We start from the raw sequence: 27,583 nt of genomic DNA, 5'->3' as shown, positions 1-27,583 counted from the left end.
AGCACTTAAAATCTCCAAATACCCCTACGTCTGCACACTAAGGATACTATGCAGTAGCTAATGTAAATTTTAACATTTTAGCACCTGTCATTTCCTTCCCATCACAGTATCATCCTATAAGGAAATAAGCAGTATAAACATGCTTTTAAAAACATGATCTTGAAAAAAAAAAAAAAAAGAGCTGCATCTAGGGACGATACTAAACTGCTGTAGTCATTATTGTGTGGGCTAGTAGATGCCCAGACAGAGAGATAAGGTCGATTTCGTATCTTTATTGTGCAGTCCAACAACCTAATAAATATAGATTTCTAAATGTAATTTCCCTTAACTCTAGAATCCAAGGTAACGTAGTGTCATGTATTTTACTTGAAATTGTTGAGATACACTGTTATTTTTAACTTTACTTAAACATAAATTTGGTGTGAACACCATGACCATCCAAAAAAGTGGTGCATTTAGTTACAGATAACTCCAGGAAACTTTAAGAGCACAGTGAACTAGCATTAGTGAGAACAAGATAAAAACAAGGGTACTGTTTTCCAACCTGAGGACATTCAATTCAATTCTTGACTCACACAAAATTTTCGTAATAGTAACTTGTGCTAGCCAGAAATGGCTTATTTTCAACATAATCTGTGGGAATTTAAACCAGCTTCAGATAATAATGATTTTGTTGCTGGGTTATGCCAGTCTAAAGTTCTGAGTAACAGAAATGTTGCCATCTCCTCATTTAAGAGGACATGCAATTTGATACAAACACACTAAAAATCTGGAATATTTTATTATTAAAAAAGGCTGTCTCAAGCTGTGTTGAAGTCAACAGTAGGTCTATTTAAGGTTTCTGAATTCACCCTTTCTTTGTTAGCATTCAGATAAAAGATTGAATTTACTGGCTATTATGGAGTTCTGGCTGCAGCTGGTTGGGGGGAGAAGGGGGAGAGAGAGATATTCAGCCACCCAGATCATCAAGGGGTGTAGGCTGGAATTTTTGAGCATTCAGATAAACACTGGTCAATTCTCTGGGAGTTAACATTAAGTTGAAACGAACTTCTCAAGAAATTTAACACTTGGCAAGTCATTTGACTTTCCTTTTAAATGTTCAATTCGTTCAGATCTCACTGAGTTCCTACTTCTAGTTTGAGGTGAGGGGTAAACCACGAGACTCCCCTTGAGAGGGGGGGTTCATGTTTTGTTTTGTTTTGTTTTGTTACTTCGTTGCTGGTTAAATCTTAAGCTCACAGTTGTTGTACCGTAGGCAGCGGTTTGTGCTTGACGGGAAGAAAAAACAGAAACCGTCGTTCAAGAAAACCGCTCGGAGTTCATTCAGATGAGCTCGGTTGTTGCCTGGAGATCTCTTCTGCACCCAGGAGCAGGATGACAGCGGTGCAGCCGCGGAGGCAGCCCCGGTGCAGGGCTGCGGGCGGTGCGGGCTCCCGTCCCTCGCTGTCCCGCGCCCCGCTCTGCTCGGCTGCGCTCCGAGCCAGCCCCTCCGCTCCGCTCGGGGATCCGGCCGGGCCCGTCCTGCGCTGCTCGGGGAGATCGCCCTGGCGGAACAGCCCGGCGCCCGCGCGGGTGTCCGCTCTGTGCGGCGGGCAGCGCGCCTGCGGGTGCGCGCAGGGCTGGGCACGCGTCGCGGGCAGGGACACAGCCCTGAGAAACAGCCGCGGTTCGCCGGCAGCCGTCGGAGCGGGGGTTCCGCCCGTGCCAAGCTCCCGGGGACTTTACCAAGCACCTGGACCCCCCTTCCCTTTCCCTGTCCCGCCGCGATCCCCCTCCCGGGCTGGCTGCGGGGAGTCGGGGAGGCTGCAGAGGGATGGTGCCGGGTGCGGTGTCCCGGTCCCCCTGTCCCCTTCTCCTGGGAGACTTGATCTCCCGTGCAGAGGCGGCTGTGGCAGAGGGGAGGACAGACGAGGCGCAGGGGGACCGAGGCATCCTCCTGCCTTGTTGCTGGTGCGCTCAGCTATCCCGAGGTGCGGAGGGAGCCCTTTCATCTGCGTGCTGGGACTCTTCGACTCAGCTCTGAAAGTCTGCCCAGACGTTTCCTAGGACCCAACTAGTTTTCACCTTCAGTTACAACACGCCTGCATGTCTCGGGATGCCGAGGGGGAGACTGCTGCAAAGATTTGGCTCTGATTTCATTCCACATTTATCCAGTCTCTTTGATTAGATCCTTGAGATGTTTCTCTCTGGGGCAATAGCAAGAGCAAAGACACGCTATTGCTTTAAGTATTATTACTCTAAGTAATTGCGACTCTAAGTGTGGTGTGGACATAACAGTGTCTCAGCTAAGTGCAGTGCGGGTGTCCTCGTGTGCCAGTGGGAACACTGGTGGGACAGCAGCACTCCTAGCAGTGTTTGCAATTACGATAAGGTTCTTCCATCTCTGCAGAGTGTCACAGCTGTGACAGCAGCAGTAGCCAGGCTCACAGCACTGGTTACAGTTATTGGTACTTTCAGTGCATCAGGTTTGTACACTACTGTGCTACCTCACCTAAAATAAAGGAGGGGATCTGGGAGCAAGATCAGCCTAAACAGATTCAGTGCTGTTTGGTAAGAAGGGACTAAGAAATAAAAATAACTAGATTTAGGGAGTTGGATGTGTGTCTGTATCAGGTAGGGATCCTGTTCATCACTGAGCATCACTGCAAGCATTTTCCCTGGCCTTTAGAAACCATCTTCTCTCAGTGAAACAGCCACAGTTTAGCACAGATGCAGTGTTTGAACTCCTGTGTCCAACTTCGTGGGCTGTAGCTGAGAGAATTAGCAGTTACTCAGGGTACAAAACAACCATCCTGGTGCTCTTGGTGTCATCGTGAACCTGTCCTTTATACAGCTCCACACCAGGATTAGCTGTACCCACTCGACCCCACACTGGCCCAGCCAAAAGTGCCTGTTTTAAATGCAGGCAAGGAGTCCAAATTCCATCAAAGCTTAGATGTTTATTTAAAGTTTTTAATGGCAACAAACAGGGCCCGGTGGGCTTGGTCTGCAGACAGTGAGGACATGCTCGAGTCAGTTACACTTGACAATTCTGTAATAGCTGAGGGCAGGTGACACTCCTGAGCCTCCGGGCTCTGCAGGGCTACCAGGGCTTTCAGCCGAGGTGCCAGGGAGCCCAGTGGCATCTGCAATACAAAGGAGGTGGAATGTTGGCAGCAAATGTGCTACTGGGTTCGTTTAATACAGGGAAGAGGTGGCGTTTAGGGCCAAACACGCAGAGGCGAAAACTGAAAGCCTCTCTCTCTTCTCTCTCTCTCTGCCTTTTCTCCCCTTAAACGCCCACATAAACTTCTGGGAAGATGCTTCGTACGAGGCGCTGTACCCGATGACCAGGGTGCCAGTGTGAATCTAGATTCGCACCCACGAGAGTGAGGCGGAAGTTTTCTTCTCTCCCGGGTGTGAGCACTTAAGGGATGCGTCCCCCACCGCTATTCCGGTTCCAGCAGCTCTGGTTCAGGAGCAGCGGGGCCAGGGTGCCCAGAAGGGCCCGGGGCTGGCACAGTTTGGTGAGGAAACAACTTTCTTGCCCCAGCTGGGGCCTGATGGGGTGATGGTGATGCCGGTCCCTGCCGCAGCCCCGAGCCGCCGGTCCCCCAGGGGCCTCAGAGCGCGGAGCTGTGGGGGCAGGCGCTGTGCCTGGGGGGAAGCTGCCGGGCTGACGGAGCGGAGCGAGGAGCCCTCGCTTTTTTGGTTCCTTTCCAACCATTTTTAGCAGAGGAAGGATGTAATAACATGCCACGGGCAATAAATCACAGTCTAGCTACTCCCCCTGGCTCTCCTCCCCCCGCCCCTGGCCCCTCTATAGCGGGAGGGGCGGAGGGGCCGCCAGCAGAGCGCCGCGGCCGCCGGGACGAGCAGAGCAGCGCAGCGCCTGCCCGCGTCCTCCAGCCGCCCCAGCATGGACCTCCGCGCCCTGGCGCTGCTCGCCTTCGCCCTGGCGGTCATCTCCCTCTCGGAGGGTAAGTGAGCTGCGGGGCCGCGCCGCTCGCACCGCTCCTGCCGGGAGCCCGGCCGGCAGCGATGGTCCCGCGGAAATCCCCGCTCTTTCCCCCTCGCCTCGCAGCTACACCGCTCTCCCGGCTCGGGCTCCGGCCGCCGCTCAGATGCGTCAGGCGAGCCCGAGCGATGGCTGTGCTGAGCTGGAAGTAGGCAGGCTCCCATTCCTCCCTCTCCTCCATCCCTGCCTGGCTTTTTTCAAAAAGCTGGCCAAAGCGATCCTCGCTGCCAAACTCGCCCCAGATTGAAGTCGTCTGGGGGAAGACTTTCAACAGCGCTCGGTCTGCAGAGAGGTGGTTTGGCTGCAAAATATGCATATCGACTTTCCCTCTAACAAAAAAACCCCAACTCTAAAAGTTAGAAGAAATTAGAAACAGGCGGTTGTTCGGTTCCTCTTCTGTCCTCTGTCGTGATTTATCTTTCCTCAATCAGGGCAGAGCTGAGCCAAAGCGGTCACTAGGCAGGAATTTACCGCACCCCCGGCGCGGTGCACGGGGAGGTTTCGGGGGCGCAGGGGGCTGCCGTGCCGGGAGGTCTGGGGGATGCGGGCTGGCGGCGTTGGCCGCGCAGTCACTGCAGCATCGTCTCACAGCCCGCCCGCCCCACGCCGGTCCCCGCCGTCCCGCGTGTCGCCCCCGGAGCTCGCTAGCAGCGACAGCTGCCAGGCTTGCTTTGCCAGCTGCGCTCTGTGAAAGCCTCCGCGTTTGGACAGCCCCGGCGACCGCGGCAACCCGCGCTTCTTGCCCCGCATCCCGCGGGGAGCCCGAGGCTCCGGGGAGTGCGCACAGCGCGGGGCAGCCACCCTCCCCACAGCCTCTGGGCATCCTCCGGACGCTCCTCTTGCAGCTGTCTTCTCACCTGGCAGAGACTTGCCACCTCCCGTCCCCTCATCGAAACCACTCTGGCTGGGTAAAGGGCGCCTTTTCAAACCTCCGCTCCCGTCCTATTCTCCCATTCAGGCGAACGAAACTTGGGTGTTCTCCACCAGGGAGAAAGAGGATGCCTTCCAGTGCCCTCCTTGTTTAGCCTGAGAGAGTTAATTTTTCCCGAAAATTTCCCGATGCCTTTCCGCGTAACAACCCTGTCCCGTTGGAACACGGAGCCGGCACTGCCCTGGAGAGACTCCAACGCCCCGGGCAGGTGGCTCCGGCCCCCGCCGCGTTCTCCGTATCCACCACCTCGGGGGCTGCGAGCTGGGAAGCGAGAGCGGCAGGTAGCGAAGACAAACCCGGGGCACCACGGGTGGCAGTGCCAGCTCCGGTCCCTGGCCGCCACCATCACCAGCTTCCGAGCGGCTGGGGCTGCCGGTGCCTGGGTAGCTGAGCGGGCTTCCCTCGTCTCTGCAGGCGAGTGCAGGTCTGGAGGCGCGGGAGGAAGGGACCGGGGCTCAGGGGTTCTCCTCCCCCTTACCTCCCTCTGGCAGCACTTTGCTCAGGGCTGGGAGGCTGGCAGGACTGCCCGGCTGCAGCTCGGTTCACCCCTAGCGCGGCTGCTCTCCTTTGCTGGCAGCAAAGGTGTCTTACGCCTGGATAAGCCTGTGGGGACCTGGCTACCTGAGGAAGGAAACGGCTCACAAGGGCTGGAGAGAAACTAGTATAAAGAAAGTGACTCCACCGTCTCGCGGTGTAAAGATGGAGTTTTTTGCCTTCTTTTCATGTCATGTAGTGCTCTCAGCCCTGATCCAGATGAGGGCTCGCAGGGCTACCTTGTACTGGGGGGCAGGTGAGCTCTGAATTCTTCTTAGTCACCTGGTAAAGCTGTGTCTGTCTATCCCAGCCTTGCTTCCCAGGGAAATGGAGCTGTTCTACAGTTAAAAAAGTTATCAACCATCTCCTGATAATGACAAATGCACCCTAGGCTGAGCAGAAGTAAAATGATGCTTCTATCAAGTGTTTTGTCCGTCCATGTCCAGTCTGGTTGCCTGGATATCGCTTCCCTCTCCGTTCAAGCATCCAGAGCTTCCTAGTCCTCGCAGTAAGTTACTGCTGATAACTTTGCAGCAGAACTGGCAACTCACTTCTTCCCTTAGTGTCCAGTGTGGGTGAAGAGAAGCAGATCCCTGTGGGATGAAATAGGTATTGTCCAACACTGACAAGTGGCCACTCTGTGACAGCATTTTGTGTTTGCTTTGTCTCTAGAGAGAATTCGTCAGCAAAAGTGGGTGTTCAGAGCCAACAAAACTCAGTTTGAGTTAGAAAACGATAAAACTATTTATTGTTAAAAACACCTCAAAACACAAAACCCCCAAACCTTCAAACTCTTCTAGACAAGTCCAAAAGAGATGTTCTCTTTTTGTCTAAGTAAAATTAGGTTGAAGGAATGATATAGAGATGTCATTATCATCAAATTAGCATCTGGCTCTTCTGTAACTTTTGTCTCTATTCATCACCAAATGTGCCAGACAGATAAAAGTCTCAAAAGCTTCATGTTCCATCAGTTATATTTTCATGTGATAAGGTAATTAACAGACAATACTAATTTGCCACACTGAGAGAATGGCTTCAGGTTGTGCTCAGTGTTTTTTAGATGTCTGAGAACTCGCAGTACAAATTGGTAGATTAGTTAACCAGCTAAATCAGCTCTAATGTACATGCAGCAGTATGGTTCAAATTTTGAAATGAGATAAGGAATGAGCAAGACCAGAAATGTTCTCTTCCTAAATTATGGCCTTCAAACGACCCCTTCCCTCTCCTACTTCTGGAAGATAGGGGCTCATGTGTTGGAAGATGCCACATGTACTAGTTTTCCCTGGTTTTCAGCCTTGTTGAGAGCACGGTGAAACAAGGGGCAGCGGCAGGAGTTACTGATTCCTTGTTGGTGATACAGAGAGCTGACCCAGTCGGTGCCTGTGCTGCTGCTCGCTGGTGCTCAGTGCCTGCTCCTGATCACCAAGCAATGATCACCAGGCACACAGAAATACCGAAGGGATTCTTGTGCTGGGAGGGGATTTGTCATTCCACCTTACCTTGATGTGACAGAACACTGAGTACTGGAGCTTCCCCTCTTCCTTGCTGTGCCAGATGCCTTTTCTTGGGCAAGAAACAACTTTGGGACTTACATACAGGTTTAGTCATGGTTAAACTTTCTCTGTTCCTGATTTCAAGTGGTATCGGATTGAAAATCCCACCTCGAATCTGAGAGAGGACAGGGTTGCATTATCAAATCATGGATCTGAACAGTTCATCTCTTGCATGTTGTTTAAGTTAAAGCTGGCTTAAACTTGGTTGAGACAAGCTTGCAGAGACACTATCACTGCAGCTGTGCTGAGTGGTGTTGTATGACTGCATTCAGTTTCAGCCTCCCTTTCCAATACAAACTCACAGATGTGTAGCTATCAGACACAGATTTGCGGTGGGAGATCATAGCGCCTTCCTCACTCCTTTCCACATTAGCACTATCCAGGCTACTCCATGTTCTTGAGGCTCACCCTGTAGCTCTCCTTCCTCCTCCCCCAGCAGATTATTTGTTACCTCATAGGTGGAATCACTGTTTGGACTGCTACAAAGCTGATAGAAATGTCCTTCAATTTTGTTAACTTATAGTCCAGATTCTGGTGTGAATCAGGAGAAGGTCTACTCCCACTGATTAATTCCTCTCCTGTGGGGTCTGATTCTGGCTGATCTCTTGGTAGAGACACCGGAAAAAAGGGGGCTTCCCTCCTCAGGACAGGACAATTTCACCCTGTTGTCTGTGATTATATGTGCTAGAGACAGGCATCAGTAAATGTGCAATATATGTAGATCAGCTGTACTTGAAAACCTGTCTTTCTCACCTTCCTAGACAGCTGTTTAGGAATTCCAAGCCCTTCCCTGCTCTTTAGCTCCCCATATGCCTTTAAAGGGAACTGGTTTTGGATGCCGCAAGTATTCCTGTGTGGCTAAACAAGCAGGATGGAAGATTGCCATGTGGGATCTCAAGCCCTGTCAGATATAGATCTGACCAGCTACAGCATGAGCCAGATTTTAGGGGTTAGGTGTATGAATTTAATTCCTCCCAGAGGCTGAAAACTGTTCCACTGGGAAATTCTTTAAAATTTTAGGCATCTGTTGGACTTCCAGGCAAAGCTTCTGTGTTTGTTCTTTATTGTGCATGGAACTTTCAAACTTACAGTCCTTACTTACAAACTACAGACCTTAGTTACGTGCACTTGATTGCCAGTAATTAAGCAGTCCCATAGAGAAATCGGGTAGCAGAGGCTGTGGTGGGCGCCAGGCTTTTCTCAGCCCTGCATGCATATGCATGGCAGATTTTTAGCCTAGGGGGTTAAACTTAATTCTGTCCCTTGTGATGCCAGTGACAGAACTCTCATCCAGTCTGATGGTCCCTGAATAGTGTATTGAGGACGCTCTGGATGATGACTGTCTCCTCGATTGCCTTACTTACCCTCAGGCTGGAAATTCAAAAAACTCCAAGTGTCTTATGTGAAACCGCCGGGATCTCGCATCTCTGAGTCGCACCTTCTTGTGCGGGTACCGCTGCTGGGAGTCAGGGCTGGCTGCGGTGGGGAAAGGTCAGCTGGGCCCTGGGAACGCCTGCAAAACCAGAGCTTTTCTGTAGCCACTAAGTCCCCTGTGAAAAGCATGCACCTGAGCTGAGCCGTTTTGATCTGAACTCTCTGGAATTCATCGCTTTCTTCTGGCTACCTTCTAATTTGGCCTCGGGTCAAAATCGTTTGACTAGAACAACACCGAGGACAAGTGCCCCCTCTTTTGGCCTTTATCTTGTCTAATTACCAGGAGCATCCCTGCACAATGGAACGGCTCCTTATTCTAATCTCTTCGATTTTACTTATCTCCATTTTCTCTCCCTCTTCTTTTGTCTTCCAAAATCCCACGCACCCTGGTTGAAAGGCTGGGCACTGAGCTGAAGGGATTGTGCTCTGAGCTGTGGGCAAATGCTCTCCCAAAGCTACAGCTTTTCTGCTGCATTTTTATTTTTTCACCTGCATATTCGGAGGGAGTTTCTTTCTGTGAGCCCTGATGCTGTGAGCCCTGATCGGTGGATCTGTGCTGCTGACCGGGAGCAAGAGGTAACATGTCCTTTCCCTCCCTTTGTCCCGCAGAAAAACCCGTCAGCCTGACTTACCGATGTCCCTGTCGATTCTACGAGAGCAACGTGGCAAGAGCCAATATTAAGCACCTCAAAATCCTCTCCACACCCAACTGCTCACTTCAGATTGTGTAAGTCTCTTGCTCTTTTCAGTTGGGTGCAAATCTCGGGTGTCAAAAAGAAGGGTCACAGAGCTGATGCTTGCTCTAGTGGTTGAATTTCAGCCTGTCTCATGCCATGACCCTCAATTCATCTCTTCACCCCATTTGTCAGGTACAGCTGGACCCTGCTTTACCCCGCCTAAAGGAGCCCAGCTGGTTGTTTCCCGGCTGTGTTCTCTGTGGTCTCCCTGTTACTGTGTGATCCCATGTCCTGTTCCCCCGTGTGTATGTGAGCAGGAATGTCAGACAGGCTGTCCATTGCCTTGGATGTGGAGCTTCACACCTTGGGATAAAACTTTACAGCGGTTTGAGTCTCCTAATGGGTCACTTCTCCACAGAGTGAAGCTAAACAAGCAGAAGGAAATCCTGTATTTCATGTATCCTCCACAGGAGGTACAAACCCTAAACACATGATGGCCTAATCTAGGGACGCTTACCAGGCAGGGACTGACTCAATAAATCACAGCAGAACAGAAAGATGGGCTCCCAATGGAAAATAACTTCTTTATTTTTGCTGGAAAAGCAACCCTGATTTTCAGGAAACATTGGGATTTTGTTTGTCTTTGTAGATTCACATGTCTATGTTTTAGGCAGGCCTTTTTTGTTCACTTCTTCATGGGTGACCCACTCCCTCCTCTCCCAAAGTTCAAAACCTTCTGAAGAAAAAGAAAATAGCATTAATCTTTTCATTGCAAGGGAGCCTTACTGCTCTCAGCTTCCCTTAGCCTCTTTAAGAGGGTGTCAGGGACTAGATTTGGTTTCTGTGCAGCGATCCCATTGGTAGTTTTTTCTTTGACCCATATATTGAGCCCTTCCTCTTGCAACTCAAATGCTGTAAAAATCACTTTTTTGTCATCCAAAACATTTTTGTACTCAGAAAACCGATGTGGCTTCGTGAGATCGCTCAGGAATGTACGCGAGTGTGTATCCATTCATGAACCAGTTTTTATTCATACTTTTTTTTTCTCTTTTAAACCACTCTGTGTGGATCATACGCTTTTTATCATGTGCTTCTTCCTTAGGATTTGGAGGAGGACAGTGAGAAAAATGTAAGCTGCAGCTGAGAAATTATTTCCTTTCAAAAAAATGGCAAAACCAGCTGTGACTAACTCCAGTCTCTCCCTATAAACAATTTTGGCAGCAAGCATCCAAAATGCAATAGTGCATGGATTTGTGCTCTGGGACTGTCGGTGGATGTCATAAGGGTCCCAGCGCTAAGGCTTTTTAGAGGATTTGGAATTTTCTGGAGTAGTTTCAAGTAAATGACAGCATTTAAGATAGGATGGAGTATATATTTATCTCTTAATTAACATAGGATTATAGTAATTAGAGATAAATTAGAGCATGAAATGCAGGAACAGAAACAACTCATGTTCTTTCCCATTCCTGACCCAAATGTGTTTGTCTGTGGTACACAGAACATACGAACCTACAGTTCACCCTCTTTTTGTTACTTTGAAAAGCAGGGTACTTAAAAACATCCCTCCAAATACCCTTGAAACAGCACAAGTTCAGACTAGGTCTTTATTGGAACAGAAGGTGAAATCAATCAAAACTAACACATGAATTTCTCATCTTGAATCATTTTAAGCATTAAACAGTGAAGGTGTAAATAAATTAAAAGCTGCCATTTTCAGGAATAGAGAATGTAAGTGAAACATATAATTGCTAGAAGATATTTTGTGGATTTTGTTTCTTGGGGTTTTTTTGTGCAAGTACATTTTCCTTTTTGGTTAAGGGAAGTTGTACCTGGAAAAAAGCATAAGAGCAGGCTTTTGTCTTTCATTCTATTGGAAATCATCTCTCCAAATCCAGTGAGCTCCTCTGTCAACATCTACTTCTACAAAGCCCACACGAAATTCCTTGCTTTTCAGTACAGGGAAATGAGCATTTTTAGCAAGTAGACACATTAACCAGTCCAGGTTAAACACTCCATACAACTGCCTGTGTCTCTTCCATGACTGCACGAGGAGCAGGGGCTGACAGGCTCAGAAATAAATGTCTGAAAAAATCAGTGTCTCAGTATTAGGTGAGAGGTAATATTAGGTGAGAGGAATTGTATTGAATGTGGCTGGAGACTGGTTACGTGTGCTTTTGCTTCTGTACCCTGTGAGGTCAGCTCAAGAACTCCCAGACACTGCTAACATCAGCAAATCCATTCTTACACTCTGTTGGTATCACTTAGCTGGAAATGCTCCAGCTTGGCACTGCTGTAAGGGAAATATGAATTAGGCCCATTCATCTCTTTACTGGCGCAGGGGTTGCAAGACGGATCCTTGATGTGTTTATGTTACAACTGTGTTGTTGCATAACTTCAGAGCAAGGAGCCTTTTTGACCTGTTATTTCTTACGCCATCGTTTTATGTTCTGCAGATTTCATTTTATAAAGTGAGGAACATTATGGCTTCCATCCAGCAAATGTTTAAACAAGTACTGAACTTATTTGTATGGGCACTTCCATGAAATTGCTGTTCTCTGCACTTTCCCAAGGCAGGCAGGCTGTTTAGAGGGAAATTTTGGAGCAACTGGGGCAGAGGCAGGGTGCTGCAGGGAATGTGGGAGATAACAGCTCTCAAGAGGTCCTGAGATCCCTGGAGGGTGAGACCTGATGATGAAAAGCTATTTGTCTTGCTTCTGAATGAAAGATTCGGATAGCCCAAGTGTCAAATTCATGGGGAATTCAAATTAGCTCAACAGTTTGGTGTGGGAAGTGCAGCTTGGACATCCAGGAGAAACCCCTCAGGAGGTTTCGGCCTTTGTTTTCAATGCTGAGTGAATAAAGGAGGGGAAACTTGCCTCAGGCACTATGGCGCTTTCAGTTGTCTTCCTCCCTGCAACCTGTTAATGCAGTCTTGTATAAAACAAAAAGCTAACAAGTGACCACAGCCTTGCTTTCGGAACATCCGGACATCTGAGGGGTGTTGTCCTCAAAACATGTGAAACTTCTCTTTTGGGTTGAATATAAAAGCTGTTCTTAATCAATTCCTTGCAAAAATTACTTATATTTACCATATCAGTATTTCCAAATGAAGTTTTTCTGTTGTTGGCATCAACAACATTAACTCCTTAACAGTCCAGGTGTGAATTGGAAGTCTTAGATTCAAATTCTGTGTCTGTTCCACTCTCACACAATTCCCAGCACAGACCACAAGAGCCTGTCAAAGGAGACAGATGGCTTCCAAACCAGGGATATTTCTAATAGGTGACTCAAGGATGGGAAAAATAATCCATCCTGATCATGGGTTAACCGAGAGCAGCACTGGCACCCAAGGAGAATAAGGCACAGGGGCGGGGGGTGGGTGTGGGATGAGGAGTATTGCACACCAGACTCACTCTGACTTTTCTCCTTTGGCAGTGCAAGGCTCAAGAGCAACAGCAAGCAAGTGTGCATTGATCCCAAGTTAAAGTGGATCCAGGAGTATCTGGAGAAAGCTTTAAACAAGTAAGGCAAGAGACAAATGGACTTAACAGCTAACATCCTGGCTTATTAAAGGGTAGAACATTAAGGGCTGGCTTTTACCATGTGGACAAAGTACTTGTGGAATCAGATATTGTTTCAAAGAAGGGTTTGGAGTTGACCTAATTTGTATTGAAACAACAGTTTCTAATATATCCTAGATGTTAAACTAAGAATTTTGCCAGGGTTTGAGACAAAATTTATGCTAATGAGTATGGTCTGGGGTCCCGAACTCATCCTCTTTTGGAAAAACAGCTGTTCTCCCAAGGAAAATACTTCCTTTGTGCCCCCCCTTTCCCAAACAAAACTACAATTACTTCAGAATCTATACCATTCCGGTGTCCTTGGAGCCCCTTCTCCATGTTACACTGGGTGTCTGCTTGCACAGGCAGCTGAGGCCTAGGGATTCTTGGTGCTAAAAATTGTTTCTCTGCTGCCCAGTGTGGAATGCTGTTAAATGTCGGCCAAGGCGCAATGTGTTACCATGAATAAGCCTTTCCCACAAGACCAGGGGAAAACCAGCCCACCTTGGCAAATTCGGACTTTCTTAATCTATTTTTATTCCCCATGTCTACTTTGAGGTGGACTCAGCCCATCTTTGTCCAATTTTATGCTAAAAAGAGCAGCACAGAGCACAATTTTGTGCTGAACTGCAGGGGAGGGCTCCAGCCTTCCAGCACAGAAGATGGTACATACCAAATGATGTACAAAGCATTCCCTTGCTTGCCCAGAGCCCTGGGCTGCGGTTGATCCAGCAGCAGCATTTTGGCCAGCAAGCCTACCTGTGCACTCAGTATCCCTGCCACCCTTGCCATCACATTCCCACCCCACAGTAACTGCACTGTAACCCTGCTGAACCTTGTCCCTCCTGCATCTGTAGGGTGAAGGCAGGGCTGGAATCCAATCATTTGCAGAAACAGTGTGTTATTGGGGAAGGTATGGCCTCAGGGCAGATGGGAGGCACAGGTACCTGAATGCTCTCCACTGTGTGCTTTGTAAATGCGTCTGCCAAACGAGGTAGAGTTAAAAACAAAAAAAAATTTCTTTACTCCCCTGTGTTTTTACAATAAACAAGGGGAAAAATGCCACCAGAAGTAGAGAGATTCCTCCACATGTCCCTTTTGGGGACTGCACTGGGGCCAGGAGTGAGAAGGAAGAGGGAAGGAAGCCAGTTAACAAAGTCAATGTGATTCCAGCCCTGACAGCTCTTCCCATCTCATCTGATGCTCAGTGCCTTCTTTGCTGCCAGCACTCAGCCCTTTTGTCCTTTGGACAAATTCTCTGCAGAGGTAATCCAGGTTAATGCTGCCAGAATGGCTTTGGGTTTAGGCACCACTGAACCTAAGAGCAGGATGTGGCCCATGCTGGCTATCCTAGGGTTCTGAGCTGCTTTATTTTACAATTTGGAAAAATCCTCAAGGTCCTGCTTAAGTTTCTGTTTGTTATCATCCCCAAACTGAAACTCAGGAAGCATTTTACAAATCTGCAAGGTTGGGCAAACATGATTATGTGCCTATCTGACTTAGGGGAGCAACTCAGCTGGAACATGTTCTGCTCTCACTTCCACTAGTGAAGATCTGAGACCAGCTCTACTGAAACCAGTGAGTCTGCCTGATCTCCAGCCAGATTCTAGGTTTTGTTACCAAATGCTACTACAGAAGCAATTCTGCCAATTTGGTGGATTCATCCTGGTTTACATTGGGTAACAAGAGAGAATTTGGTCCCAGCTCTATGAAATAAGATGACAGCATCTATCTCCATCCCCTAATCCTGTAATCATGGCATTGTGTTCATTTTCCAACTAGTAATGCTAACACCAGTGGCATTTTCATGCTCCACAGACAGTCAGGGCTCTGTCTGTAGCATTTTCACCAGGCATGTTTTTGATATATTTTAGTGCACAGCTTTGACTTCTTCAATGAAATGTACTTTGGAATATATTTATAGCGCATCAAACAATTCATATATTTGAATTGGAGCCATATGAATGTTGGTAGTGTAAAACACCAATATCCCTCTAAACTACTAACAGCTTGTAAAATGAATCTATATAGATCTATAAATGTTAATGTAGCTATCAGTTTCAATCAGCCATATATTATATTTTTTCACTTGTACCGAAATTGTATGAAATGTGACATTACCCTATATGCACTAGCAATAAAATGGCTAATTGTTTCATGTTATGAAAACCCAATTGTACATGGAAATTTATTTTTCTGGAATAAAATCAATACGTTTTGTAGAAAGGGCTCTTGTAATTGCTTAAGTAGAATCCAAACTGTGAAGACATCTTAATCTATACCAGTACTTCAATATGAGAATATCTTTAGTGTCATAATCTGCAGATAAGGGCAAGGAAAACTTCCTAGAATAGTAGTCCAATACAGTTAATTATGAAACCAGAAATGCTTTCTCTAGGGAATTATTTTGCTCACTAATTCTGCTTAGCATTTATTATTGCTTTGTATTCATCACATCTCCATGTAATACACACATGAGACATCAGTAAAACACATTCAGGCTGACAGGAATCCAAATTCCTTAACTGGCTTTAAAAATCATTGTGCAGCTGCTGTGGCCAACATCATTCAATATTCATCCATTTTATAGACATGGGGCAAATCAGTCCTTTCTTGAAATAGCTAACAAATCCTTTACCACTTCCACGCAATCCCAGTCATCATTTACGGTACATTGACTCCCTCTTCCTCCTGCCTTTGTACAAGGATATGCAAAATCAGGCCTCTACAGAGTTAACACAGCCCATTTTCCCTGCTGTCATGTTAATATAGTCCCACTTCAGAACTTCCCTTGCTTCAAGATCCCGGAGTCCATTAAGCTCAGTGGCTACTGCAGACACACAGGAGAGAGCCGATGGATCTGGAGAAGATAACAAAGTCACATGGGAAAAATCTTCCTTAAGCCAGCTGGGAGAAAGGAAAAGAAACTCTGAATGTGTAGGGGCTGGCTGTGTTGGTAGCCAAGCCCTGCTGCGGCCTTCCAAGCCCTGGTGTGGCAGCTCTTCCTAATTTCTCACCTAATTTGTAAATGAGGGTTGAAGTACAAGATACCAGAACAGCAACCTCCCAGTACTCCACCAAGCACGTGCTGGGTGAAGGCCCCACACGAAGGGGGACAATGTGGGTGATTATCTTTACAGCCTTGTTTTAAGGCACCAAATGCCCACAAATCCCTTCGGAGTAGCCACTGGTTCTTGCTGATGTCAGCAGGAATGCTGAGTGGGAAGCCAGAAATGCAGCCCTCCTCTCCTTCCGCTATACCTCAGAGGGAATTCTTTGGATGGTGAGGCTCCTGGCTGAGAAGTTATGGAAGGCATTTGGGGAGGCTTTGGTATTTTGGATAAAAGGGTTGTTCTGGCCTCAGAGTTTGCCAATATTCTTCCACCAGGACACCTTGACTTGTCTAGCATTCCTCTCAGGCAGAGGTTATATGAAAGGGGGTGCTACATTTGCACCCTGCCAGCAAGATATGAAGGGACCATAGGATAAATGTGAATAAGGCCTTTGTATACGGATAATTTATGGCAGTCTTTTTTGTATTTTTCTTTTAATTTAGACCACGTCATCGCACTCATAAAAAAAAGCAACAGAAGAAACGGGGCCCACTCTGCCCTTCCCGTGCAACACCACTAAAGTCTCCAGGGAGAAAGAATGGTAGGAGGCATTAGTTTCTGAGCTGGGATATCTCAGGTTCAAGTCCCTGCTCTTCCACTGACCACCTTATGGGACCTTGGGCAAATATATTAGCCTATCCAGATCTCCATTTCCCTCCATATTTGTTGAGGATATCTCTACCCTTCCTTCAAAGGTGTATTATATAGATGTAACTCTTAAAATGGGGGGAAAATTTAGCTACAACAGATGCGGGAAAATGGACACAGAAAGAGGCCAAAAGAAGCAAAGACAAAGTCGAAAACAGGGTGAAGGTTTGGGAGCCCTATATATTTTAGCTCCAATATCAAACTGACAGAGTTAAACTATAACAGCTGTGAATTTGCCACTGGTGTTTTTTAATGAGAAATGCAGCACCGCATGGTGACAACGTGATGTGGTGCATGGGTGACTGGTTGATGCTTTTCCTATGGGAGGTGCTAGGCAACTCCCAGGGAATGGTGTTATATATGCCAATGCCCTGCATGTCCCATGTTTTTTCCTCACCAGGGTGGTTTGTCTTGCCTTTCTGCACCAAAAGAAATAGGGTTACTGCTGTGGGATATTGGAAAATATATCTTCAGAGGAAAAACTTTCCTCGTGGTTTAGTCATCCTCTTTGTGCCTAGATGAGTTTTCTGAGTTTTCTGAGACTGCCTCTACTGGGAGTCACAGTCTCTGGCTGTGGTCACAGAGCCTTAGCTGTCCAGTAGGCATTGAAAGGGGTGTTTGACAAGATGTGCTGAGACATCAATTTTTGAATACCTGGTGTTTACCCTCTGACGTTTGTAACTCAGCCTTAGTGACCTCTGGGCTGCAAAAGGTGATCAGCCTGGAGCCAGGAGTAAGGGTCGCTTCAGACAAAACCTGGAGGCCACCAGCACAAACTGGTTCCTTGTTCTGAGTGAACCAGACACACGAGACACTTGCACTTTGCTGTGATGCCTAACCCACACTCTCCTGGGTACCATGCTCACACTGAGCATGGGAGACTCCATTTGTCTGCACTCCACCTGAGCTCCTACCTCGGCCCTTCAGGCCTCACACGCTCACTGTGCAGCACCTGCCTGCCCTGCCTGTCACCCCACCTTCTCTGGGCAGCTGGTCACCACTACTCTGATGTGCTCCCCAGCTGCTCACAGCAGGTCAGGTCCCAGGGCAGGGGGGCTCGTGGGTGGCTCCTGGCTGGCAGCACACTGGCTGTCTCTGCTTTGCAGCCACCCCACAGTGGAAGCCGAACAAGAGCAGAGCATGGGCTGCCCTCTACATTCCTCCATCCTCACGGAGACCTTGCAGTCCATGATCTCCATCAGAGCTGTGGGGTAGGGGCAGGTAGAGGAGGCATTCCCAGTGCCACTTGCTCCGCTACTGGGGCTGCTCACAAATGATTAATCTCACCTCTCCCTGCTGTATTTTTTGCCGAGTTTCTTTGCCCACCAATAATTCTCTGCTCTGGCTTTCAAGTCCAGAATAAGCTTTCTAGCCAACCTTCCTCCTATATTAGTTCTGAACACCTTACTAACTGTGATAAGCACAACCTGCCCAAAATAACACCCATTGCTGGGTTTGCCCTGCTGGGTCCCAGTAGCTCCTTGTGGAGAACTTCTCCCAGAATGTTCAGCAGTTACTGGTTGGAGGGGCTGCCTTTGGGTTAGTCCAGACACAGATTTGCTGTTTGACTAGGCCTGATATCAAAGCTTTTGCAACTGAAATAAACTTTAATAGTGTTTCACTTTCTTCTTCATCAACAGGAGGTTCAAGATGTAAGAGGCAAGCATTGTAAGCCGTCTACAGGATTTCTTACTGTAGGACCCAGAGAGCAGATAACCAGTATTAGGGAATGAATACATTTCACTGCTAACATGCAGCACAAAAGCAACGCTTCACGCATTTCCAAAGGTTTTTTTCTTGGTTATTTTTGGTGGGGTTTTATTTTTGTTTGTTTTTTTTTTTCCCCTTGCACAAATTGGCTTGCTTTCACAGTGCTATTTTTATATAGTAAGATGTAACTATTTGAGAAAAATACGAATTTATACAGGTTGGTTTATTACCTAGCACTGGGGGCAGATACCAATTTAAACTAACCCTGTTATTATATAATATTTTATTTCCTTTGTTGTGTAGAGGTCCTGTTTATTTAACTTTCTTTTGGTTCATGCAAGTCTCCTGGAGTTTTAAACCTAGAAGGACATGAACTGTACAGTGCAATGATGTTGTGTAAGTAGTGGTGGAGCTCCTTGTCTCCAGAAGTCATAGAGGCCAAGAACATAGGAAAGCTAAAAAGCATCAGACTGATGAAAGTGGACAACATTAGCCTGAGTGGCATTTACAGATATTTTGGATGAGCGACTAAACTCAGGGCTACAGGGCTAAAGCCCTTTTCTGAAGATCAGAAACCTTGCTGACATCTGTGAGCAGCTGGATCAATGCACATCTGGTGTTGTGAGGTGCTAATACTCAGTTTGTAGTAGTTGTGTGTGTTAGGAGCCACAGCACTGTTCTGATGTCATCTGGCATTTCCTATGTTCCTGTGTTTCTGATGACAAATCTAGCAAAAAAAGGAATGGGCTATTAAAGCCCTAACCACACAGTCGTGTTGCAAGTTGCTGGAGGAGTCAGATACGCTGCCATGCACCAGGGATCTCTTCCCACCCCTCCACAGGAGGTGACTTCAGCTTGCCTGGCTGGCTTTGCACTGAAGTAGGCTGAGATTCATTCACCCTTCACCAACGATGCTGTAGCTCGGCTACTGAACAGTCACACCTGCCTGTGGGCAGTCACATCCCTGATTGCTCTGGAGATACCTGAAGAAGATGTCTGGCCATATCTTGGTGAAAAGAGATGCCTGGGGCAAGAGAGGGTCTGTGCAGTTTGTGGAAGGAGAGGTGTTTCTCGAGTATGGAAATGAAGGCCGACATTCACAGTTCACCAGTGGTCATGGCCCTGTTAGCTGTGAGCAGGATAGCCTCTGGAATTCCCTTTGCAAACCACAGCCTGGGACAGGCACCACTCCTTGCACCAATCCCCTCTCTAAGCCAGAAGTTTCTTTCTCCCGATTCCTTGCTGTATACACAATATCTGCTGTATGGTATGGAAAGACACCTGCAGCACTGCAAGAATCATGTCATGCTGTGCACTGAGATCTGGGGGGAAGCACATTTGTGCCGCACAATGCTTGTGTTTGTGTGTATCTGTGTTTGTATTGTAAACAAAATAATGTTGTAAGATTGTCTTTTTTGAGCTGGTTGCTTCAAAGGAATCTTTCCTCTTCCCTGCAGCCTGTGTCAGGAACACTGAGAGGGGTGTTTCACACTACTTTTTGTGGTAGGCTTCTTTAGTGCCAAAGAGGCACTTTGGCTATCCAGGGACTACATTATTTCCATGTGGATTCAGGTAAAAATTTTCTAAGTATTTTCCTCTCTGCCAAACAGGGCTATTGCAGAGAGTCCTTCAGCTGGGACCACATCACCTCATTTGCTTTAAAGCAGAAACAAACTGCTGTGCCTAAAATATTTGTGTTTGTGATTTTGACATTCCTTGTCTTGTTATCATTACCTGCCTGGTGCTTTAAGTATACTGTGTCTCTGCTTTAAAAGGTCTGGTACCACTGTACTTCATGAGAATTGGAGTTTTGATTTAAAATTAGTAGGATCAGATCCTCTCCTGAAAGGGTAAAGAAAGAAAGAAAGAAATTTTATGAGGAAAACAGTATCTCCTATCTTCCCTGGATTGTATTTTATATCCTAGGGTCCATCCCCTGTGCCACACATGCACCTGCATTTGCCAGTGGTTTGCCAGAGGTGGGCATGTGGGTGTCCAAGCCAAGAATTACTGCAGAAAAAGTCACCCAGGAAAGTGCATTCTTCACACATAATTGGTATCAAAGGACAGCCTGAGCTCTGATTGATTCCCATTGCAGTAAATGCAGAAATAAATAATCCTCTGATTTTGATTCAGCAGCATACCTGGCTCGTGATGCTAGGGGCCATGGCCATTTTGTTTCCAGGGGAAACATTGGCATTCTGGTGAGAAGGTGGGGTGAGTAAATGTGACTGCACAGCCTTGCCAGTGCTCTGGGGCAGTCCTCCTTAACAGGGAGTGCATCTGGGGTCAGCACCAGCAGGGACAGGTCCCTGGGAACATGCCAACCCCACATTACAGCCTGAGCAAACACTGCTGTGACAGGCACTGAGATGGGCAGTGCTGGAGCACCCCGGCCAAACCACTCAGGGCATGGGGCTCCTCTCAGGGGCCAGCACTGTGATCCTCCCTCACCTGGGTAAGGTTGAGCACAGCATGAATGCAGAGGTGGCACAGATGTGGCCAGAGACTTAAGTGAGAACCTGATAAAAGCTTTCTCTTGCTTTGGACCAAAATTCAACCTTGAGTGGGAAGCTTTGCTGTTTGCCTGACATTATTTGCATGATGCACTGGGGAGTGCAGCCACGGCCTTTGCACCAGAGAAATTGGTCACTGGGCTGCCCCAGTGCACCACATGTTGTTTGTCCCGTTCATAGCACGACCAGAGCAGGCTGGGAAGCAGCACTGGCAGCATCTCACTTGGGGACAGCACTTGGTTTTCCCTGCTGCCTTTAACTGTTGACCAAAGACAGAGTGAGGGAAAGGAAGTTTGAGAAGATGGGAGTGAAGTAGGGACCACATGTGAAGAGGAGGGAAAAGAGAACACTGAACCATGCTGAAAAAGCAGCTTCCATAAATGTGAAATCATCATGTGGGTATTTTCAAAGTGCAGCTGTCAAATCCCAAGGTTGGATTATTTTTTAAGAGTAGATGGTATTTATTGCTGTGTCAATTTCTATTTATACTAGCTTTATACTTTTATGTATGAATATCTTATATGAATTCTGCCTGAGGAAGAATGAAGGGTGATTTGATGTGGTTTTGATTAAGGTGTTTGAACAAAGGTGACTGTTTATTTTGCAATGAAAGCTTTTTTCAAAGTTAAGTATACACATTTTATTGAAAATGCAGTTCCTATAGAAGTTTTTGTTGTTTTTCTTTTATTAGCCTCTAGAAGGTCCTTCTTTTCTCTGGAAAATTCTTTTGAGTGATGTGATTTATAGAAGTCAAGGTTTTTTGTGAACTCATCACCTAAAATCTGATTATTTTTTCTTTATCAACATCCCACCAAGATAATCCTTGTCTGAAAACATGAAACTTTGGTGGCCACAGAGAAGAAAACATGTATCATGATGAAAGGACTGCATGAACCTCCCATCTTCCATTCCTTAAGAACTCTGTGTTGTCAAAATGTGGTAAATACTGTACTTTATATTTTTATTAAGTAAAAAGAAGTATCTTCCCAAATAATGTGAAAAGGGTTTTGTAATTGTTTTCCTGTAAGGCAGCTTTTATGGAGGAGTTATATTATGCTTTTGAAATTACTCCTTTCATAGAAAATTTTGAAAATAAACACTTTTATATTGTTGTAATTTCTCACATAAATGTGTATGCACTTAAAATTTTCTTAATAAAAATGTCTGTCTGAATAAAGTTTTTTGCTTGCTTCTGTTATTTTTTTTCTCCTCACAAATGAACAGCTACAATCTCCACTCAGAAACAACATTCAGATGTAGTTTGTGTCCAGTTTCAAGGATGCCTCCATATAGCCCCAATGCTCAGACTGTCTGCAGGGAACCCGAGGTAAAGGGCCCTTTGGTCTGGCAGGGAGCAGCAGCAGCCTAACAGATTGAAATGTGCCATCTTAAAAAGGAGACCCTTAGCCATTTCCTCCAAAAACAGAAACCCAAACTCTATTTTTTTTTTACTTTTTTTCCCCAAACTTGTCTCTTGCAGCAGTTTGGCTTCAGTGGAACTGAGAGCTGTGAGCTGGTTTTGTTCCAGCAGCACGGAACATCTGTGCTGAGGAGGGGAAGAAGGTTTCTCTGAAAAGCATGGGGGGTAACAGGGCATGGATTTGACAAAAGAGCAGATGTGACCAACACTGTCCTTGGGGCTGCTTTTCTCAGGGCACAGCAGGGTCAATCTTCAGGTCGGCAGTTTTGAGATGAAAAAAAATTTAGGGGCTTGTAGAACTGACCTGAGAACCTGCAAGTATAACCCTATTCAAGATTCTTGCTAGTAAATATTTCTTGGCCAAACTGATGCAAGGCAAAAGGCATGCAAAAAAAAAGGGAAAAAGGAAACTCAGATGACTGACAACTCCTTTTCAAATCCATCAATTATTTACTAAGAGATTTATGAAAAACTAGCAGGTAACTGTGAGTGCAGATGGTCAGTGAGAGATTGCCAGGCCACTGCTAAATGCATTGGAAGTAATTAGCTACAAAACTACACATTAATATTAAGCATAGGCCCCATGTTCTGTGGAGCACTTTGCTGTGCCTTTCATCAGGTCTTTTCTCTCAAATGTGAAAGTTTTGGTTCTTACTTGCTCAGCAAAGCATCACGGCAATGTATCTGTGAACTGCCTCGGAACTGGAGGTGAGCCCACCTTATTAGCACATCTGGCTCTCTTCACTGGCAGCTTTCCAATATTAGCAAGCTGAAGGAAATCAGCTGCATTTGTGGCCTCAGCCACCCTGACACTGATTATGGACTGGATTGATTAGGTCCTGGCATGGAGTAGGTCAGAGGACAGCATGGTAAATGCCTCTGTTTCCTAGGACCAGCTGGGGATGTTACCACTGAGGATGTTACTTTGGATGCTACATGAGAAGGGTCACTCCTAGCTTCTAGTGAGCCCTGTTTTATAAAGCTACTTACTCTCAAATTGTCCTAAGAGTCTTTCAGACAAAACAAATATGTAGCTTTGAGACTAGCAAAGACAAAATGAAAAAAACAAAACCCCCAAAGTCTAGAAGCTGAAGCCAGAGAAATTCAAACTGAAAACAGATTTATAAGTGTGGAATTGATTAGCCTTTGGAACACATTCCCCAAGAGAGGGGGAAGAAAAGCCCTGATCCTTCCTATGCCTTCCTAGCAGGGCTGAAGGCTGTTGTGGTGTTAGCCACACGTACCTTGCTGGGCTCTCAGGGGACATGGAGTGAAGATCTCTTGCCTCTGTTACCAGTAGGGTCACACATGGTGAGCTAAAGATCCCTCTGGCCTCAGAAATCCATATTCAGAAAACCCCAGTTCCAGGGGAGCATTCCTCATCCTGTTATTAATAACACGTGCATATCATCAGCCATCCCAGCTCCTTGGACCAAGGCTGAGGATGACTCCTACTATTACACAGGAGACAGATTTGGGGTGAAAGGTTTCTATTTCTGGTCATGGAGGTTGTCCTCCAGCTGCAGGGGCAGAGGCATGGCAGTGAGAAAAGTCTGCAGCCCTGTCCTGGGTCCATGCACCCCCCGACTTTGGGAGGAGAGGTTTGCTCACATAGGTGCCCTCTGGATCACACTGCTCACAGTGGTGATCTTTCTTGTAGGAATTCCCTGAGTTTCTTTCATTGTCCTTTTTCTTACCCTTTCACTCTTATTTGTCCTTTGTTCTCTTCTCTGGCTCTTCTGGGGGCCTTCTCTTTCCTCTCAACCCCAGTTTTCCCAGCTGAAGGGACAAATCTTGGTGATCTAAAGCCATTCTCAGCACCTTCCTCCTGCTTTCTCGTCGCTGTTGGTGCTCCCTGGCTAGGCTCAGCCATCCATTTCTAGTCTCTGAAACAGGTGGAAGGACATTTCCCTTTTGTCCTTTGCAGTCACCGTATCAGAGCAGGATCCAGGGTCCTTTTGGAAAGGAGATGCACGACTGCTGCTGCAAAGCTGTTTGTCTTTTATGCTCTTGGGCTCATTCCCAACTATGAAGTCTGATCTGTCTTCCTTGCCTGCACCAGCAACACCCTTTGGCTCATCAGCAGGTCCTCGGCTCACATGGCTCCCAGCTCGTCCTTCCGCAGCCAGCTGCTCCTCACAGTAGCTGCCAAGGAAAAGTGGTGACCTGTGTCTCTGCCTTCCCACTGCCAGCACACAGAGAGCCAAACCTGGACACACAGGCTTTGTGAGCTGGCAGAACCAACGTACTGCTTTAGGCTTTCAGCAGACCCCACTCAGACCACCATGGCTGGAACAGAAGGTGAAGTCTAGCCCAGTCTGATGAGAGGTGGAAGAGCACAGCCTAAGAACAGGAGGACAGAGGATTAAAATGCTGCTGTAGCTCACTGAAACCTCCAACATGTGTGTGATTCTTCCACCCCAAAGATCCGCAATCAATTCCAGCTGCCTAGCATGCTGCGTGATTTATTGCCGTGCCTGCGAGATTTTGGCTGGGGTGAAGCATGTTTGTACGTTGCTTATAAAACAGCAAATCTGAAGAAAGGACTCTCTGGATGTGGTTCAGAGTGTGTAACAAAACCCAGATCGCCAAGTCCTTCCACACAGTACCACAGCAACACATACAGCCAATACAAGTTTAGTATCTAGCACACTCTATCTGTTTTGCCTCTGAGCACCAGAGAGAGAGACTTAAAACACTGCAGACTGTGCTATTCCTATGCAAAGGGTAGACTACTTAAGGGAGCAAATGCCAAGCCCCATTACATAGCCTAGTGCATCTTTTCTAAATTACAGCCTTTCCACAGGGCAGAGCACTAGCGAAATGGTTCTGCCCAAAATATGTGGAAAAGGAGAAAAAGGAGAGGAAATATTTCTTTCATTCAAAATATAAATACTGTGAATGCAAATAGGAATCCAGCTCTCTATGCCAGATCTACTGCCACAAAAGCAGTTGGATAACTACCATTCATGCTAAGTGTCCATACTCAAAATTAGGGTGCTCAGTAACTTCCAGTGCTTTCTGCAGCCTGGTTGTTCCAACGATTATCCTACTGGCATTATCACCTGCTAAGCAGCCTACCCCAACCCAGTTACTGAGGGATTTGCACCATCCTCCCCACCCCCTGGGACCTCCAGAGCAGACATCTGGTCTTGCTAAGAATGGGGGAGGGAGATTCCAGAGGCATTTCCAGAATACATATGTTGTACAAGCCTGCACATCCGTACCCTTGCATCTCATCTCCCAGTCTGATTTTATTTCAGTGTATCATTATTTTAATTCAGACAAGGTCCTATTATGCAGGAGTTGCACAAACACAGAAGGATAAAGATGGTCCCTACCTGATAGATTTCATGGTCGAAGATCTGCTCTGCCAGGCTCTTATCATGCATACACGTTGCAAGGAATGCAAGTCTCTATCTCTTCGTTGGGTGTTGGAGAAGCATCACACCAGACATGGGATGGCTTGTCAAGCAAGTAAAGAACTACAGATCATCTAATTTCACATTTGCCTCTTTCAACATACACAAGATTTGATGAAAAGAAAGTTTTTCAGTTCCTTGGAGGGGTGGAGTACTGTAAAAAGATAATGGAGAAGTGACAAGGAGAAACAAAGCTTCCCAGTCATTCAGTTACTGGAGATAAAGCCTGGAGAGGGATGCTCTGCAGGCAGGAGATGAGTAGGTCTGAGCTGTGCAACTCACTCCCCACAGTCCCCACGTGCCTTGCTCCCATGTGTGTCTTAGCAGCACTCACCCCGTGTATCACTGCTTTGGGCACCCAGCCATCCTGGCTCCTCCCCTCCTCTCCTTTCTCTTGCCCTCCCTCCTTCCTCATTTCTAACTACTTTAAGATTTCTCTTTCCTGCTGCCATGTTATTTGTTGCTGACTTTGGACATTCTTTATGGCCTTTCATCAGGCTTCCCATCGCTCACACACTCTGCGTTGGTTTGGCCTGCTCTGCCTTTTGTCTCTGCAAAAACAAAAGCTTTATCTGTTGCCCAGAGACCATGGTGACTTCAGGGCTTTCCGAGTGCCAGCACCTAATTGCAAACAAATGGAAGTCCCCAGTTGCCTTGCCAGCAATACTGTGTCTTGGGTGGGAAGGCCTGATCCTGCTCACTCTGCACTGTGGGACTGCTGAAAGGCTCATGATTTACAGCAGTGTATCTCACATTGCCATCTGGCCTTCAGCAATCTAGCTGGCTTGAGAGAGAAGGCATACAAGTCACACGATGCTTGTGACATGAATATCTCTCATGTCTGGTTTTCCTTAATGTCAATGTATAAAGGGGAGTTGACTGCAATGAAAAACCTGGGTACTCCTCAGAAAATCCTCACAGAGCACAGAAGTAAATGGCAAGACATTTCCACTCCATTTCTGCCTCTCTTTGAAACCCACAAAGGGATCATCCCTCCGTGATGTGGACTGCCAAAGAGAGGCACGTGGAGCAGGGCACTGGGCTGGAAGCGTGTGGCTCCCATGCTGTGCCCAGGCATGTGCTGCCCAGTGCCCAGAGCTGCCTCAAAACTGGATTTTCATCCAGAAGAAAGAGGGAGAGATTCCCAATAGTCTCACATTTTTTGTATTCCAAAGCAGGACAGAAGTCTGAATGTCATGTTTTCTAGTGGAATGGACAGTTTGGAAAGGATTCTCTCAGGAAATGACAAAGTAAGTTGTTCTGCTCAAATCGACAGAGAGTTGGCTTTGCCTACATGTCACAGTGACTGATAGGAGTTGGAGTTCCAGCAATCCACCCACCCCTGGCTTTCCTAGGCAGCCTGCATCTCCTCTACTGCACTGCTTCGTGGCCCATCTATGACTTACTGCAACATGACAGCCAAAGGTGTTTCATGGGGTTTATATTTTCTCCACAGCACCATGCTCATAAAAGATGCTGAGAGCATGGAGCAGGGTCTGGGAGCAGGTCAATTTAATCTGATATCTTTCTATTATGATTTGATGCCTAGCAGATTGCATACAAATTTCTGCAAATTTTCCCTGAAAAACTTAAATTTAATGAAAATTATTTTTAATTGCATGAATACTCCAGCAGAAAATTCTCAGTCGCTTCTAAATTTTCTGAAAAGTTACCAATTATCTGCTGTTTATTATTTTGTTTGCACTCTTCAGCATATTTGACATAGCTGGGGAATCATTCTCCGGTACTGATCAGCAGATAAACAATGCCAAATCTTGCCAGCATTATTTCTTCCTCTTGCTCTCAAATGCCTCCTTTCCCTTGGAGGGCTTCTTAATTTTCATGTGAAGTACATACTTCACATGAACAAATCACTCCTGGGCCCTGTTCCACTCCTCCACCTGTGCCCCACAGCACCTGCATGGGCTTATTCTGGGGGTCTGCACAGGCTCATCCCAAACAGCAATCCCACCACCCTGTGGGAGGGCAGGTAGCAGAGAGAGGAGATGAAGGATTACTCTTGCCTGCTCTCTTACAAACAGATCTGGATACAATTTTTTTTTGTCAG

At 46.8% G+C, this 27,583-nt stretch overlaps 1 protein-coding gene and 1 long non-coding RNA gene across 4 annotated transcripts; one reads left to right on the top strand and one right to left on the bottom strand.

Moving 5' to 3' along the window:
* Positions 1 to 3,804: 3,804 nt before the first annotated feature.
* Positions 3,805 to 21,850, top strand: CXCL12 (C-X-C motif chemokine ligand 12). Of its 3 annotated transcripts, XM_042018882.1 has the most exons (5): positions 3,805 to 3,959; positions 9,059 to 9,176; positions 12,562 to 12,648; positions 16,243 to 16,340; positions 18,088 to 21,850. In XM_042018882.1, exons 1-5 carry the CDS (start codon positions 3,899 to 3,901, stop codon positions 18,117 to 18,119), a joined length of 396 nt encoding a protein of 131 aa, XP_041874816.1. In that variant the 5' UTR covers positions 3,805 to 3,898; the 3' UTR covers positions 18,120 to 21,850. The 3 variants fall into 3 exon arrangements, with proteins under 3 accessions (XP_041874816.1, XP_041874817.1, XP_041874818.1); XM_042018883.1 differs by lacking the exons at positions 16,243 to 16,340; positions 18,088 to 21,850 and adding an exon at positions 14,190 to 14,908 and having other exon boundaries at positions 3,810 to 3,959; XM_042018884.1 differs by lacking the exon at positions 16,243 to 16,340 and having other exon boundaries at positions 3,813 to 3,959.
* On the bottom strand, positions 21,174 to 25,816 carry LOC121660013. Its single transcript, XR_006014524.1, has 2 exons — positions 25,435 to 25,816; positions 21,174 to 24,436 (listed from the first exon to the last, which is right to left on the bottom strand). It is a non-coding gene; the product is annotated as an uncharacterized LOC121660013 (long non-coding RNA).
* Between the last annotated feature and the right edge of the window lie 1,767 nt (positions 25,817 to 27,583).

This window comes from Corvus kubaryi, unplaced genomic scaffold (assembly GCF_017639235.1).
Source record: "Corvus kubaryi isolate FWS band 111438036 unplaced genomic scaffold, C.kubaryi_AGA036_p1.0 138, whole genome shotgun sequence".
In the NCBI taxonomy this organism is placed as follows: Eukaryota; Metazoa; Chordata; class Aves; order Passeriformes; family Corvidae; genus Corvus; species Corvus kubaryi.
The sequence above is the reverse complement of the archived record's forward strand: the minus strand, read 5'-3'. Positions and strand labels throughout refer to the sequence as shown.

Excerpts from the sequence above, each read along its gene's own strand:
- CXCL12 (XM_042018882.1), top strand. The coding sequence starts at position 3,899 with ATGGACCTCCGCGCCCTGGCGCTGCTCGCCTTCGCCCTGGCGGTCATC. Across the intron at positions 9,177-12,561 it reads AACTGCTCACTTCAGATTGT|TGCAAGGCTCAAGAGCAACA; the intron begins GTAAGTCTCTTG and ends CTCCTTTGGCAG. Across the intron at positions 12,649-16,242 it reads CTGGAGAAAGCTTTAAACAA|ACCACGTCATCGCACTCATA; the intron begins GTAAGGCAAGAG and ends CTTTTAATTTAG.